Source organism: Piliocolobus tephrosceles, chromosome 5 (assembly GCF_002776525.5).
Source record: "Piliocolobus tephrosceles isolate RC106 chromosome 5, ASM277652v3, whole genome shotgun sequence".
Taxonomy (NCBI): domain Eukaryota; kingdom Metazoa; phylum Chordata; class Mammalia; order Primates; family Cercopithecidae; genus Piliocolobus; species Piliocolobus tephrosceles.
In genome coordinates, this window is record NC_045438.1 from 41,291,984 (window position 1) to 41,305,874 (window position 13,891).

General features: G+C 35.1%; 1 protein-coding gene across 1 annotated transcript in view; it reads left to right on the forward strand.

Moving 5' to 3' along the window:
* The first annotated feature begins 320 nt into the window (after positions 1-320).
* ADGRG6 (adhesion G protein-coupled receptor G6) overlaps positions 321-13,891 on the forward strand; it is a 132,018-nt gene continuing 118,447 nt past the window's right edge. Inside the window, exons 1-2 of the mRNA XM_023183761.1 lie at positions 321-425; positions 7,464-7,564. Coding sequence (XP_023039529.1) covers positions 7,465-7,564 — 100 coding nt within the window. The 5' untranslated portion in view covers positions 321-425; position 7,464. The remainder of the gene's footprint in view (positions 426-7,463; positions 7,565-13,891) is intronic.

A 13,891-nucleotide genomic window follows, 5' to 3' on the forward strand; every position in this document is an offset into this window, starting at 1 on the left:
GGCGCAGTAATGTCAACATGTAAGTCCGACCTTTCAGCTCGGAATTCCTTCACTCTTTTATCTCTGTCCACCCTCTGACGCCCCCTCCCCGACCACCCCACCCGCAAGAGAAATGATTTTGTAAGGACTTCAACTGCACGGAGGGAATAAATTAGTTTGTCTTCAGTTTGTCCCTCGAGGCACTGAGGAGTAGGACTATTGCCAAGTGGAGTTGTGACACGTGTGTGTGTGGCTTCCCCCTCCCAGCGAGGTAAACCTCATATTTGGGCGGTGTAAAGCCTAATAAAAAGGGCAGGGCTTCAAGAATGGGGAAAGCGTGTTTTCAATTCAAATTAAACAAGGAGTAACAGGCACCGCTCCTCGGTCCAGGGGCCTGGCCCTGCCAAGAAGGCGTTCTCCGGGATCAACACCTGGGGTCTTGGAAGGTACTGGTATGCCGAGAGAATGTTGACTTTACACATTGTCACCATTGACTGTAGAAGTTATTCTTGGATCTTTGGGGTGTTTGAATTTTTTTTAAGGTGCACAGAAAATGTTTTCAGTGTGCTTTGGAGATTAAGAAGTAATTAAGGGTTATGCCACGTTACGTGATAGGATCTGAGGGGACTTCCATAGACTTATGGGGGCGGGGAGAATTGGGGCATTGAAACAGAAACTTGAAAGGTTTTGCTTCCATAGAATTGTCATCCTAATGGTGAGGTGGCTCAGAGCGACCCCATGAAAGGGTCGCCAGGCACCGTCTGGCCTTCCAGAATGGGAAAAGAAATATTGTACTCAAAAGGGCCAAGCTTATTTTTGTGGCCAAATAAGAAGTTTCTTTTTCTTGTAATAGGTAATTTTCCTTCTGGCGTTTTACTTAATCTTGGGCGGACACCGTGACAGACGTTTTATCCCCTTCCACTAACTCACGTACAACAATTTCTAGAACTTGGTACTTAACCCTCCTTCCCCCAACTCCTGGAACCTACATGAATTTACTCTTTCAGTTCAGTACATAGGGAAAGACCTGCCCCCTAGCTCCTATTTTTCCAGACTTTCCAGCACTTTCCATTCCCTACTTCCCCACTCCCCAAACACACATTTTTAAAATAGGAGAAAGGATAGTGCCCACAAGCATAGCATTCAGTAACTCTGTTTCTAGTACTGTGAGATGTAATCAGAAATGAACCACTTATTTTTACTAAAACAGCATGTGAAATAATTCCATATCTGGGAGTTTTAAAGTTTCCTTTATGCCAGTGGAATCGGCAAGGTATAACTTGAAAAAAATTATTTTGGGATGCAGCCAGCATTTTCATATAAGACTTGTTCTCATATACAGGCTACACATTTTGAAGTAATATGAGCTTGTTTTCAGCTTCAGTTTTTCTTGAAAATATACTCGGGATTTTGACAGCAGATATTTGCCCAGGTTTTTTCACCTTTCCTAAGTATTTAGATCTTATGAGATAAAAAGCATATTACACATAAAAGTATAAATACCTGTTTTTAAAATAAAAGATGTTAAGCTTATCAACAGGTTATGTAAAAATTTCCTGATCATGAAATTAAGTTATATAGTCCACTTGAATTCTTCGTGATTAAAAAATCATGTCATTATTGGCCCCATTTGTTTAATCATTCCCGTTCCTCCTTACCGGCCTCCCCACCAGCCCCTCCTGTACACAAACACACACACACACACACACACACACACACACACACAATTCTTTTCTGAACCATCTGAGAACAAGTTGTATACATAAGGGCTTAAGAGTTTAATTTTTCAATGGAAATTTTAAAGATATTTCTAACTTCAAATATAGTTGCCAAAAAGTACGGAGATACTTTTGACCCAGTTCCCCCAGGGTCATTATAGGGTAAAAACGTGAATATGAAATCACATAGAAAATAGGGCTTGATACCTGGATTTGAGATTCTTTATTGAGCTATTTTGACTGAAAGTTTCCATTTTTTACCAGATGGTATGTTTTTTCCATTTTGCTGTTTACGATTCATATGGAGTGGTTTAGGATGGTCTGATTCTTTTTAGGTATTGGTTTGTTAGAATATATGAAAAGAATTACCAATCTTTCCAAGATTAATATTCTTACTATCTTGTTGAGAAATGTTAAAATGGGGAACATAAGCTGTATTATGCTTTAAATTTTAATAGATTCAAGTACAGAAACTACTTAACCTGTGTTTTCTGCCTCCTCCTTGTGGAGAAAGTGTATTTGTATATTGTTATAGTCAAGTTCTTAAATTATAGACTTTACGAATATATTTGGGAGTTGTAGTGACTGCATATTTTTCATACCCTAAGAAATTTAGTAGATGTAGCAAGACTTGCGTTAATTTGTCTCAAGCTGCATGAAGCTACTGTTCCATTTATGGCTTATATAAATTACATGACATTGTGCTTTTTCAATATGAATGGTGAATAAAGCTATTGTCTCTTGGTTTATGGGAAATATTAGAAGCCTGTAGTTTTGTAGCCTAACTGGACACATGACTCTGATGTCTGGAAATAATGATTTGAAAGAAAGTTAGTTTACATATTAAAAATAAACTAATGACCGCTTTTTAAAATGTGACCATTTTTGTAACGGCCTATATATCTTACAGAGTTTACATTTCTGATGGGATGATTAAAAGCTTCTACAGTCTATTTAGAATTTAGACTAAATAGAAAAAACTTTGTTCAATGTTTGTGGTATGCATGGGCAAAAACTGTTATTTTTCAATTTTCATTTCTAATTGGATGAGATTATTATCTACATTGGATGATGTTAAGATGCAATCTAGTTGACTGGGGTGGTACTGTATAAAGGATATATTGATAAAAACTACCTGAGTGTCATCTTACTTTCCTTTATAAGCATTACTTGAAATGGAATTATCTGGAATGCCTTAAAAAAAGCTTCAAGATTAATTTATTTAAAGCAGAGTGAATATGACAAAAGTTGAACATATTTAAAATAAGAGTGGTTAAAAAATCACAAACCAATGAGGAAAATATTTATATTTGTAATAGAAAACTATACAAATGACTTGAACATGACAATCCAAACGAAATTCAAATGAGACACAACTTCTTCTATCAAAGTGACAGTGATTAAAGCAATAATACTCAATAGTGAAGAGAGAGCCGTGACATGAAAACAGTGATATGTATCAATGTAAATGTGTATGTATTTAACTCTTGTAGAAATCATTTTAAATCTACAGGAAGTTTTCAAGAATAAAAGTAATGCAAAGGAAGAACACACCTCTATACCTTTTACCCAGAATCACTTATTCTAATTATTGGCCCCATTTGTTTAATCATTCCCGTTCCTCCTTGCCTGCCTCCCCACCAGCCCCTCCTGTACACACACAGACACACACACACACACACACAATTTTTTTCTGAACCATCTGAGAACAAGTTGTATACATAAGGGCTTAAGTGTTTCATTTTTCAATTGAAATTTTAAAGATATTTCTAACTTCAAATATAGTTGCCAAAAAGTATGGAGATCCAGTATACATTTGACCCAGTTCCCCCAGTGGTAGCATTTGGAAAACTTATAGTATAATGTTAAAACCAGTATATTGATACAATTTACTTCTCTTTTTCAGATTTCCCAAGTTTCACGTGTGCTCATTCTTGTGCACCTATGTGTGTAATTCTTAAGGCTGAGTTTTACTCTCACCTCTGGTATAAGCCAGTTATACGTGTTACTGTTCAAATAAAGTTTAAGATTTGTGCAGGGTTGAAGAATAAATCAGCCTTTTTGAAGTGGAGGTACACCCAACTTAATAAAGGGACTTAAATCGAGTTAATAGAATAGCACTTTTTTTTTTTTAATACATTACTTTGGCTCAGGAACATGATCTTTAACTAAAAAAACAAATACGATTATGAGCAGGCTTGAATAAACCAAATTACTGTTCTTTTCACTCTGGAAGAATTAAGGTATTTTCTCTGCCACTCCCCAGTCCCTTTTATGAAAAGATTTGCCATAGAAACAGGGATGGGATATGGCGAAAGCAGTTAATTCGGACAATTGCTGTTATTGGTTGCATTAGTGTCATATCAATTTCTCTGCTAATATCAAAATTTCTTCACTAATTTATCTTTAAATTGTGACTTTTGGGGAAACCAGTAGGAGTAGAGAGATGGAAAATGGTAGATTTTTAAGATTATTTCGGTGATCCATTTGGATAAAATAATGCATACAAGGAATCATATCCACATTTAAAGCAATTCTGTAGAAGGGTTACATTCTAATGCTTCCTGAAACAGGACTCAAGCAAATTGTATTTTGTAGCTTATGTAGATTGAAAAGGGGAACAAATTTGCAACAGAGGTAGTGTGGTTCTCAAAAAGGACTCTAGGTTGGAAGCCAAGTGACAAAAATGATGTTTTGACTCTGACACCACTGATCCTATGATCTTGGGCAACTAGTTTAGTATCTTAGTTTTTCACCTATAAGATGATAGATTTTTTTGCATAATCTTTAGATTCTTCCAGATACAGGAGTCTATGACTCTGTCTTTTACTTAAAAAATGTTCCTGCTGTCTTCAATAGAACTTTAAGACCACAATCAAAATGATATGAGTGTACTTGTGTATGTGTGTGTTTTTCCTCATAGTTCGTATTTAGAACCTTAGTAACCCTGTTCAGGATTTTCCATTCTTGGGAGATAGTTATTTAAATCTCAGGGGTGTATCTTTGCTAAGTGATCCCCTGAGAAAACACATAGTACTTTCCTTCCTCTGTTCTATTCTTAATTTATTTGTTTATCTTCTTCAGTAAACTGTAAAGTGGATGAAAGTTGGTCTGTCCTATGGTTTGTTTAGTTACAAGTGCTTGCCTTGTTGGGTTTCTTTTCTGTCTGAAGTGATAGAATCTGGACACATGGAATGCCTTAAGCCGTGATCATCATTTGCAACTGATAGGATTGCAGGCAGCTTGGATAAGACAGCTTCAGAATTGAATACGGAATCCCTAAATGCTGAAACCTTTTATAGCGAAGAAGTTGCCTGAGCGAATAAATAGTATTTTGTGGCAAAACTAATGAGCAGGAGTCTATGAGTATTATTTAGAGATTATATGAATCTAAGTGCCATTATTTACATGTTGATAAAAGATAATTGTCATATATCAAAAAGTGTAAGAAGCTGGGAATTCTCTTGAGCTGATACATCCTTCTGTTAATATCGGTAAGGGTGTCAGCCAGATTTGACTGGTCTGTCTCTTTATTTTTCGGGACCCAAATTTCCTTTTTTTTGTGAAATGAGAAGATTCAATTAGACTTCAGCATTGGTCCTTCTAGCTCTAAATTTCTTTGAATATGTAATTGTACTTTTGTTTTAAAAGCATACTCATTCATCCAGCATCAGTAGGAAACAGGCCTATTCTTCCAAATAAGTGAATTTTCTATGGGACGGAAGTTTGTCACCTACCGTTTTAAAAGCCCTTGCAGATTACCCTGTACTGTTCTTTCAAGTTCTTTTTGGTGGGTAATATCCTATTTACAGAAGAAAAGACTAAGGGTTTAAGTACTTGCCCTACAAACCACACAATTTATAGAGGCACCAGGAGGTAAGTTGGTGCTGTTCAAGAGTCTACATCCGTTATTATAATTACTAATTTCTTACTTACTAAAACATACTTCTCATTAGCAGTGCTGCTTTTAATCTCAAATATTTTGGATGGATGGATTTGAAAACATACTTGCAAACAACAGATACTCTTCAAATCTTAACCTTTTCCTAGTTTCAAATTTTCCTAGTTTAGAATTTCCATCAGGAGACCTGCATGATTCTAGAACTTCTAGTTTGGTGAATAATAAAATGTGGCATGAGTTTCAGACACTACTTAACATTTCTGTATTCATTAGCAGACATGAATAACCAATTTCATTTCGGTCCCCAGATGATCTCAGAAGTGACCATAAAGTCAATCAATTGGTCTTGGCATATGAGATTAATCTTGTTTACTCTTGATTGAATCTTTTCCTTTGATTTCACTATGGACAGAAAAACAACACTTGAAGGAGAATGTCTGGAATGATAGTAATAATAATAATAATGATAGCTGATATTTATTGAGTACTTGCTGAGTGTCATGAAAGTTCTTGCAAGGTGTCGTGTTATGTAATCATCTCAGCAACACTGTGGACTAGGTTTATTGCTGTTCCTTATTTTACAGGTGAGAAATAGGCGGCACAAGGCATCAAGCAATTTCCCGAGGGTTGCAGCATAGTTCATAAGTAGCAAACCAGATCTGTCTCACGCTAAGCTTGTTCTCTTGGCTATGAGATGGAGATGGCCTCTTAAAGATTAAAAAATGCAGGCTTGAGGCAAGTGCAGTAGTCCTTTGATGTCTAACTTTGCTCATTTGAGTATTTCTCTTTCTGCTTTTCTGTTTAGTATTACACATTTTACCCAGGTAAGCAAACTTTAGGCTTTAGGGTAGATATTACTGTAACCCTAAAGTATCTTTTTAGTTGCTCCTCGATAAAATGAGTCTCAGTTACTACTTATAGGCAAAGTAACTCTCCCTCAGGGGATTTTCAGGTCTCCTGGAGATTTCTGACTACTGCTTGCTTACCTTTCTGCCTCCCAACTCTTCTGCTCACCGGTCTGCTTATGGTCCCTTTTGATGACTAACATTTTTAATTTCTTCCTTCTTTGCTGGTTTGTTTTTTTTTTTTGATGGTGCTGATTCAATGAACTGTATTATACCATTTTTTTTGAGACAATATAATATGAATGTTCCTTTCTAAATCATTATTAAATATAATTTTTGGAATTAAATGAGTCTGTTGTGCAGAAGGATTGTTGAGTTTTCAAAGCATCACCTCTCCATCTAATGTCATTTACTACTTTCTATAATACCTGGTGTTTAATAGCCATTTAAAAACATTGATAGCTATTTTATATATAAGGACTTTACCTTTTTTGGAATATTAATGCTTCAATGTATCACTTTAGTGGATAGAACAGAGCTTGGGCAATTTGATTTTATGTTAAATATTTCCATTTGTAAAGCAGCAGACATTAAGGAAAACACATCCTTACAGTCTAAATTTCTGGGAGATTATAAGGAAGGTTGATAGAAACATCCTTCTTCTACCCAGATGAGCATGAGTCTGGTGAGGCTGAAGCTAAAATTGCTTTACTTTTTAATAAGTAATTTTTTTGAATTGTCTGACTACCCATCTTTATGCAGAAATCACCTACTTTGTATATTTTGATAAGGAAAGTGCTGCCATGTTGCAAATAAAATGCATGGATTTATTTTCTTCTGCTAATTAGCTTGAAGGAAGTCATTAGGTCGTCGTCATCTTTTAAGTTGCTCCACTATTTGGAAGCAAGGCTGAAAAAGGTTTATTTTCCAGTCCATGCTGGAAACCTATACTATTACTTTATTTGTCATAATGCTTTACTGAATGTTGAATGTCCTAATTGCCATTTTCTTTCTTTGCAGGATGTTTCGCTCAGATCGAATGTGGAGCTGCCATTGGAAATGGAAGCCCAGTCTTCTCCTGTTTTTATTTGCTTTATATATCATGTGTCTTCCTCACTCAGGTAAGACTCTTTCTCTTTCACACCTCGAGTTTAATCATGATGACATTGTCTGCAGCATAAGCATGCTACTTATTTACATTGCCTTACTTTTACTTACTGCTTTTTTTTTTTTTTTTTTCCTGTTTCTATCCTTATAGGGCAGTTTTTTTGTGTGTTTGTGATTTGTCTATCCTCTTTGAAATTTGTGTGAATACTACTTCTTTGATCATTGTTTTATTTTCTAATGAGTTTATTTCTTTAATCTTTGCTGTCTTTTATTTATTTACTTAGCCCATATTGAGTGATGAGATAACTACATAAATGGCATTTAAAAAGTGCTAACTGTTTCTTCTACTGTTGAGTAAATATACTGTACTTCTCAAGTTTTCATATAGTTATTTATGGAAAGTACAGACTTTGCTAGTTTCATTCATCCTCATTTTATTAGCATGTTGCAATATGAATTAGGAATTGGAACTTAAGTTTTTACACTATGCAGTTTAATTGACTTGATATGAAAAAGTTAATTTTAATTACAGCATTTTTGGAATTAAAGTGTCTATTTTTTCTAATTACATTTTTTTGAACTTTGAAATAAGATCTTGTTGACTGCTGAAAAAACTAAATTTTCTATAAACAGCACATTTTATGAATAAGCTAATTAGAGGCTGAGGAATGTGAATGATGTTTAAAAGTAAACTGTTTCTTCATTTTCTCGTTTTGTCACTGAACTGAGCAAATTTATTTAAGTCCATTCTATTTTACTCTTTGTATTCTCCTGGTGTATGTATTAGGCTTATTATGTTTTCCTTTAGAATAAAGCTAAAATGTCAATTAAGAAAATCATAATTCTTGAAGTCTTATGTATTTATTACTTGGAATTTAATCAAGATTTATTAATTTCATATTTATAATGTATCTATATTATCATAAATAATACATTTTAAACATCATGGAAATAGATTATCTGCCAAAATTGCTTATTCATGCATCAATAAATTAAAATTGTATTGAGATGTGAAAACTTTTTTTTCCAAGCTTCCAAGTGTTTTAAGAGTTTCAGTTACTTACTTGGAAAATTCCTGGCATGCACTTAATGGCTTCAAAACAGAACAGATCTTTCAGTGAATTTTGTGTGTATTTGTTAGAATTTTATTGTAAAGCCATCCTTTTCCTTATTACTGTCATTATTAGAGGAAACACACTTGTAAACAGATTGAAAAATTAAAGATATATTAGATGTTATGAGGTACAGTGTTGAACTACTTTCAAAAGTGATTAAGAATAAATTACATGATATGAGATAAATTATGAGATTAACATTATTGGTTGAAGTCTGTTTACTTTCATTTTTATTAGGTCACGTATTTGTATAATTTTAAGGCTTCTTGAGACCACAGCACCTCCAATTTGGACTTTTAGATGTCAACATTTTAATTAATATATGCACCTTCTTGAATTTTAATCATTTGAGTAAATGAAGCATGTCTCTTTAGGGTAAAGAAAGGGAATCAACTTGTCTGGGACCAGGCTGAGGGAGGAGAATCACCTGGGGTACAAAATTTAAGGAGACAGTCATTCCCAAGGTCACCAGAATCAAAGTACTTACACTTGTTAAGTTACTCTCTCACATGAGCTTTTCTTATTTATTTGTTATTTCCTGCATTATTAAACTTTTTTTGTGTATCAGATAAGGTTTTGTGACAGATAGTTTTCTGTGTTCACTTTTGAGGCCGGAACATTTTGTATTAATACCTATATCACTCTAATAATGACTCACTTAAAATGCTGCCACTTCACAGGTAAGTGTCTGAATTCACAAACACTCTTTAGAGGATATTATTGGCATTTTAATAGAAAATTTTTGCCTCATAAGATGACTGAGCATGGGTGCCTTATAATGAATTCCCAAGCCATTTAAAATAATGCATATTACAACTTTGGATATATCTGATATTTAAAATCTTTTTTTGCATAAATCAAAGTGTAATACTGCTATGTTTTTGAAGACTAGTGCTCAACTGACGTTATATCCTTGTTTACACCTTCGTTGACTAATTTTTGCTTCTCTGGATAACCCCTAGATGATCTCAAGTGGCTTTAAGTGACATCTTGACGCCAGCGTCCGCTAAATCTGTATTGTCCATCCTGGCCCCTTCCTGGCCCCTAAAGCCATCTCTTGAGGTGCTGATCCTCATCTACCCTTGGATTTATAATAGGCCTTAAACTTCAAATGTGCAAACAGGACTCCTAGTTCCTATCTCCTATCCTCAAATCTACTTCTCTTTTAATCTTTAAAATTCCTCCTTCTATCCTCCTATTCTCTACCACTCTCACTCTTTTGTAGACACACTGGCCTTTCTATTCCTTGTCTATGCCTTCCTAGTCTCCTCTTCTCCTTCACCTCGTTCTTTTTGACACTCAGATCTCAGTTTAATTATTGCCACCTCACATAATCCTTCCCTATCCCTCAATTCAAAGGCGCTCCACTGGATCATATCATATTCTTAGTGATAATCTGCATAGATTTTGGTTGTTGTCTTGTTTGTTAATTTTTTGTTAATTTGACTGTGATAGCTAGGTTAGGAGATTGGCAGATCTCTTTTGGTTGTTACAGTTGACACTTAGATCAGATGATTAAAATTAGAATCTTATGATTTGATTCCAATAATACCCATAGTTTAATTCTTATGATAGAATTGCAGTATGAAGTTTGCTAGTAGGTAAGTTAACATTGTATTTCATGGGACACTTAGATATGTGAATTTTGTACACTTCTGGATTTTCAGAAGTAGTGTGGAAAAATGGCTCACTGTGTCTTGACAAGTGGTGATTATAACCTTTAATAAGAACTACAGTAAAATAACAATTTAGAATACTTACACTCGTGCCATAGAAGTATGCCTTAAAACAATAAAATGTGATTTATTTTTACCCACTATCTTGACACCATTTAGAAAAGCTGACAACATCCAGTGTAATCAAAATTGTTGGGAAAAGAGTGTACACTGACACTGTTGACTCCTTTGGGAGTGTAGGTAACACAGAAAAATATTAAGAATGTGTACATTGGTATGTCACTCTCACATGTAGGCATATACCCTATAAAATAAAAAACATAAATATGTAGAGAAATCTGTATCACTATGTTAACTAGCATTGTAATAGCAAACCAGAAAAGACATTGTTCACCAAAAGGGGGATGGTTATGTGCATTATTTTACATTTGTTCCATCGAATACTGTTCAGTGCCTCAAAACAATGTGGTCAAACTGCCTATTGGCTTGGAAGGCTATTCATGATAATAATGTTAAGTTTAAAGGCAAGTTATAATCAGGCACTGTGGCTCACACCTGTAATCCTGGTACTTAAGGAGGCAGAAGTGGGAAGATGGCTTGAGCCCAGAAGTTTATGTTGTAGAATAATGTAAAATTATCTTAGATTTGTAATAGCTTGCATTAACTATTATGGATGTTATTATGGATGTATTATGTATCTATGTTTATATAAGACTTTGTAAACATGTTAACAAAACATGGAATGATACTTATCAGGCTTCAAAAATGGGTTATCTCAGAGGCACAGTTTGGAGAAACAGGAGGGATGACGATGGAACTTCATACACCTCTGAATTTTTTTGCATTCTTACAATGATCAGGTATTTAGTAATCTGAAAAAAAATGATGAATTTTTTTAAAAGCCACATAAAAATGATCAGAGAGGCGTAGAAGTGTATGAATATTTAAATTTTGTTAGTTACTTAACTGTTTCTCTGGCTCTTTCTTCACGTAATAGGAATCTCTAAAAGGAGTTTCAGATAATAACTTGTTTTTTGTGACCTAACACTCCATGACTCTGAAGATAAATGATGATATTTCAAGCAGACAGAGGGTTATGGATTCAGGTAGAGTGGGAAACAGCCAAGAGCCAGTACATTTTGAAGCAACCAGGAGCCTGTTTCCACACAGATCGTCTTAGTCATGAGCAGTGTGGGAGGAGCCTCCCTTCTCTCCTGAAAATCAATGATATCAGCAGATCATTTCAAAGCACAGGTTATTCTGATATCTATGAGACATCAACAGCTGCAAGGGGAAATGTTTCTGAAAGTAAAATCTGGCCTGAATTGTGTATGTTCTAGCCCAGGGCACAACATAGTTCTGGAAGGCAGGTGATTGTGTAAAAAGAATCTTGTGCTTTTTTGTTTGTTTATGTGTTAATTTTTCTTATGATCATAAAAGAACAATTATTATTTAGTATCAATTACATTGCAGTCTGTATTTAAGAGTTAAACCAAAGTTTGGTCAAAGGACTTTCAAATGTCTAGAAAAATAATCCTTTTATGAATGTGCATTTTTTTAAAAAAAATTAGTATTGTGTATTGAAAATTACTAAGTAATTACTAAGTGTATCTTAAAGATAAAAAATAAGGCTCTAATTGTACAGACCATTATGCATATAATGATAAATGTGTGTATGTGTGTTTCACTCAGAATCAAAATGCTCCAAATTACTGTCTGAAGCTTTCAGCTAAAAGACTGTTTTTCCATTTCAGACCTCAGATTAGAGTCAATGTGAGTGAATAAATAAAGTCTAGAAAGTTTTATACAGATATTTCCTTAAGGCAACTTTCTAGATAATTTTCTTCATACACCTTTGGATGGCCTGAATTCGATGTTGTTAGATATGAAATCATACATTGAGGGGTCATAAAGCCAATTACATAAATGTAGAATGGGAATGACCTGCCTTGTCACCACAGTGACAATTTCAAGTGACCCAGCAGTGTGATGGGAACATTGATGAAACTGACACCACTTAAATGATATTAGGAAGAGGGAATGTCAAGAGTCCTACTTTTTATTGGTTAGATCACGCTTATCTCCAGGCATGGTTGTGATAATGTAGAGAGGGTTGGTGAACAGAGAATATTTAGTCCAGGCATACCAGCATACTGATGAGTCTCAAGCTATCTGAGGAATTTTTGGAGCAGTCCCTGTCAATACTGAGTGAGTGAAACCTCTTTAGAGGTGGGCTGGGACTGTGGACTCCCTTTGTGTCAGCCACAACATTCTTGCTTTCATGTATCCATTTGTTTACTTTTTAAGTACAAATTTTGTTGCATTGTTGCATTAAAAATGGATGTAGAGAAATGGCACATTTACTTTAATAAAGTCAGTAGGAATAAGATACCAGCCTTTAGATATCTGGAGAGTGGTCATCTGGAAGCAATAACAGACTTCTACATATCTCAAAGAGGAACTAGGACCAGTGTGTTAATGCTATAAGAACCAAATGACTCTCTTAGTAATTAATTGTCCAAAGATAAACCTAGCTGTCCTTCAGATTCCCCTATCACTAGTAATTGGGACATGAAGGAATCTCAGGATTGAGGAATTTGTACTAGAAACCTTGAAGACCTCACTAGCCTACAGTCCAATCATGGTGTGTGTGTGTGTGTGTGTGTGTATGTGTGTGTGTGTGTGTGGTGTGTGTTATACAGTCTGTTTTGTTCTGTGCACATAGTTGTAATTGTTTCACCTGTAAAGTTTCTTCTGTGTGCTTCCAATTTTAGCAGGTACTTTTAATAATGAACTAGACCTAGAGCTTGGGTAGGTAACTTTCTTCGACAAGATAAACCTGGGGAGCTCCAGCCTTTAGTAGGGACATACCAACTCTGAGACTTTGACAGGCACAAAATTGTCTACCACTTTTAAATTCTTTTTAATTCTCTAAGGAGTTTTCTTTTTATTTTCAGCAAGTAGAATATGTGCTTTTTGGCACTGTTCTTACTATTCTTTCTTCTTTGGCATTGTTCGTACTTGCAATATCATAGTATTCAGTAAGTAAAGAAGATGAAAAAAAAAAAAAAAAAAAAACAGTGGAGGAGAACCAAAGACAAATCCCAATATATTCCAGATATGAGCAAACATATTTTATAGGGTGGGGCAGCATGGGGAAGAAGGTTTTAAGGTTAGATGAGAAAAATGTATTAATCCCACAATGAGCATCAAGTCACATAAACATCCTTTCCCCTCCATTGAACTAAGATGATTAAACACCTGAAGAGAAAGCAGGGTTCCTTTGGGAGGCTGAGGCGGTGGGCGGATCACGAGGTCAGAAGTTCAAAACCAGCCTGGCCAACACAGTGAAACCTCGACTCTACTACAAACACAAATATTAGCCTGGTGTGGTGGTGCGTGCCTGTAATCCCAGATACTCGGGAGGCTGAGGCAGGAGAATCACTTGAACCTAGGAGGCGAAGGTTGCAGTGAGCCGAGATCATGCCCTGGGCAACTACATCAATAAATAAATAAATAAATAAATAAATAAATAAATAAATAAATAAAT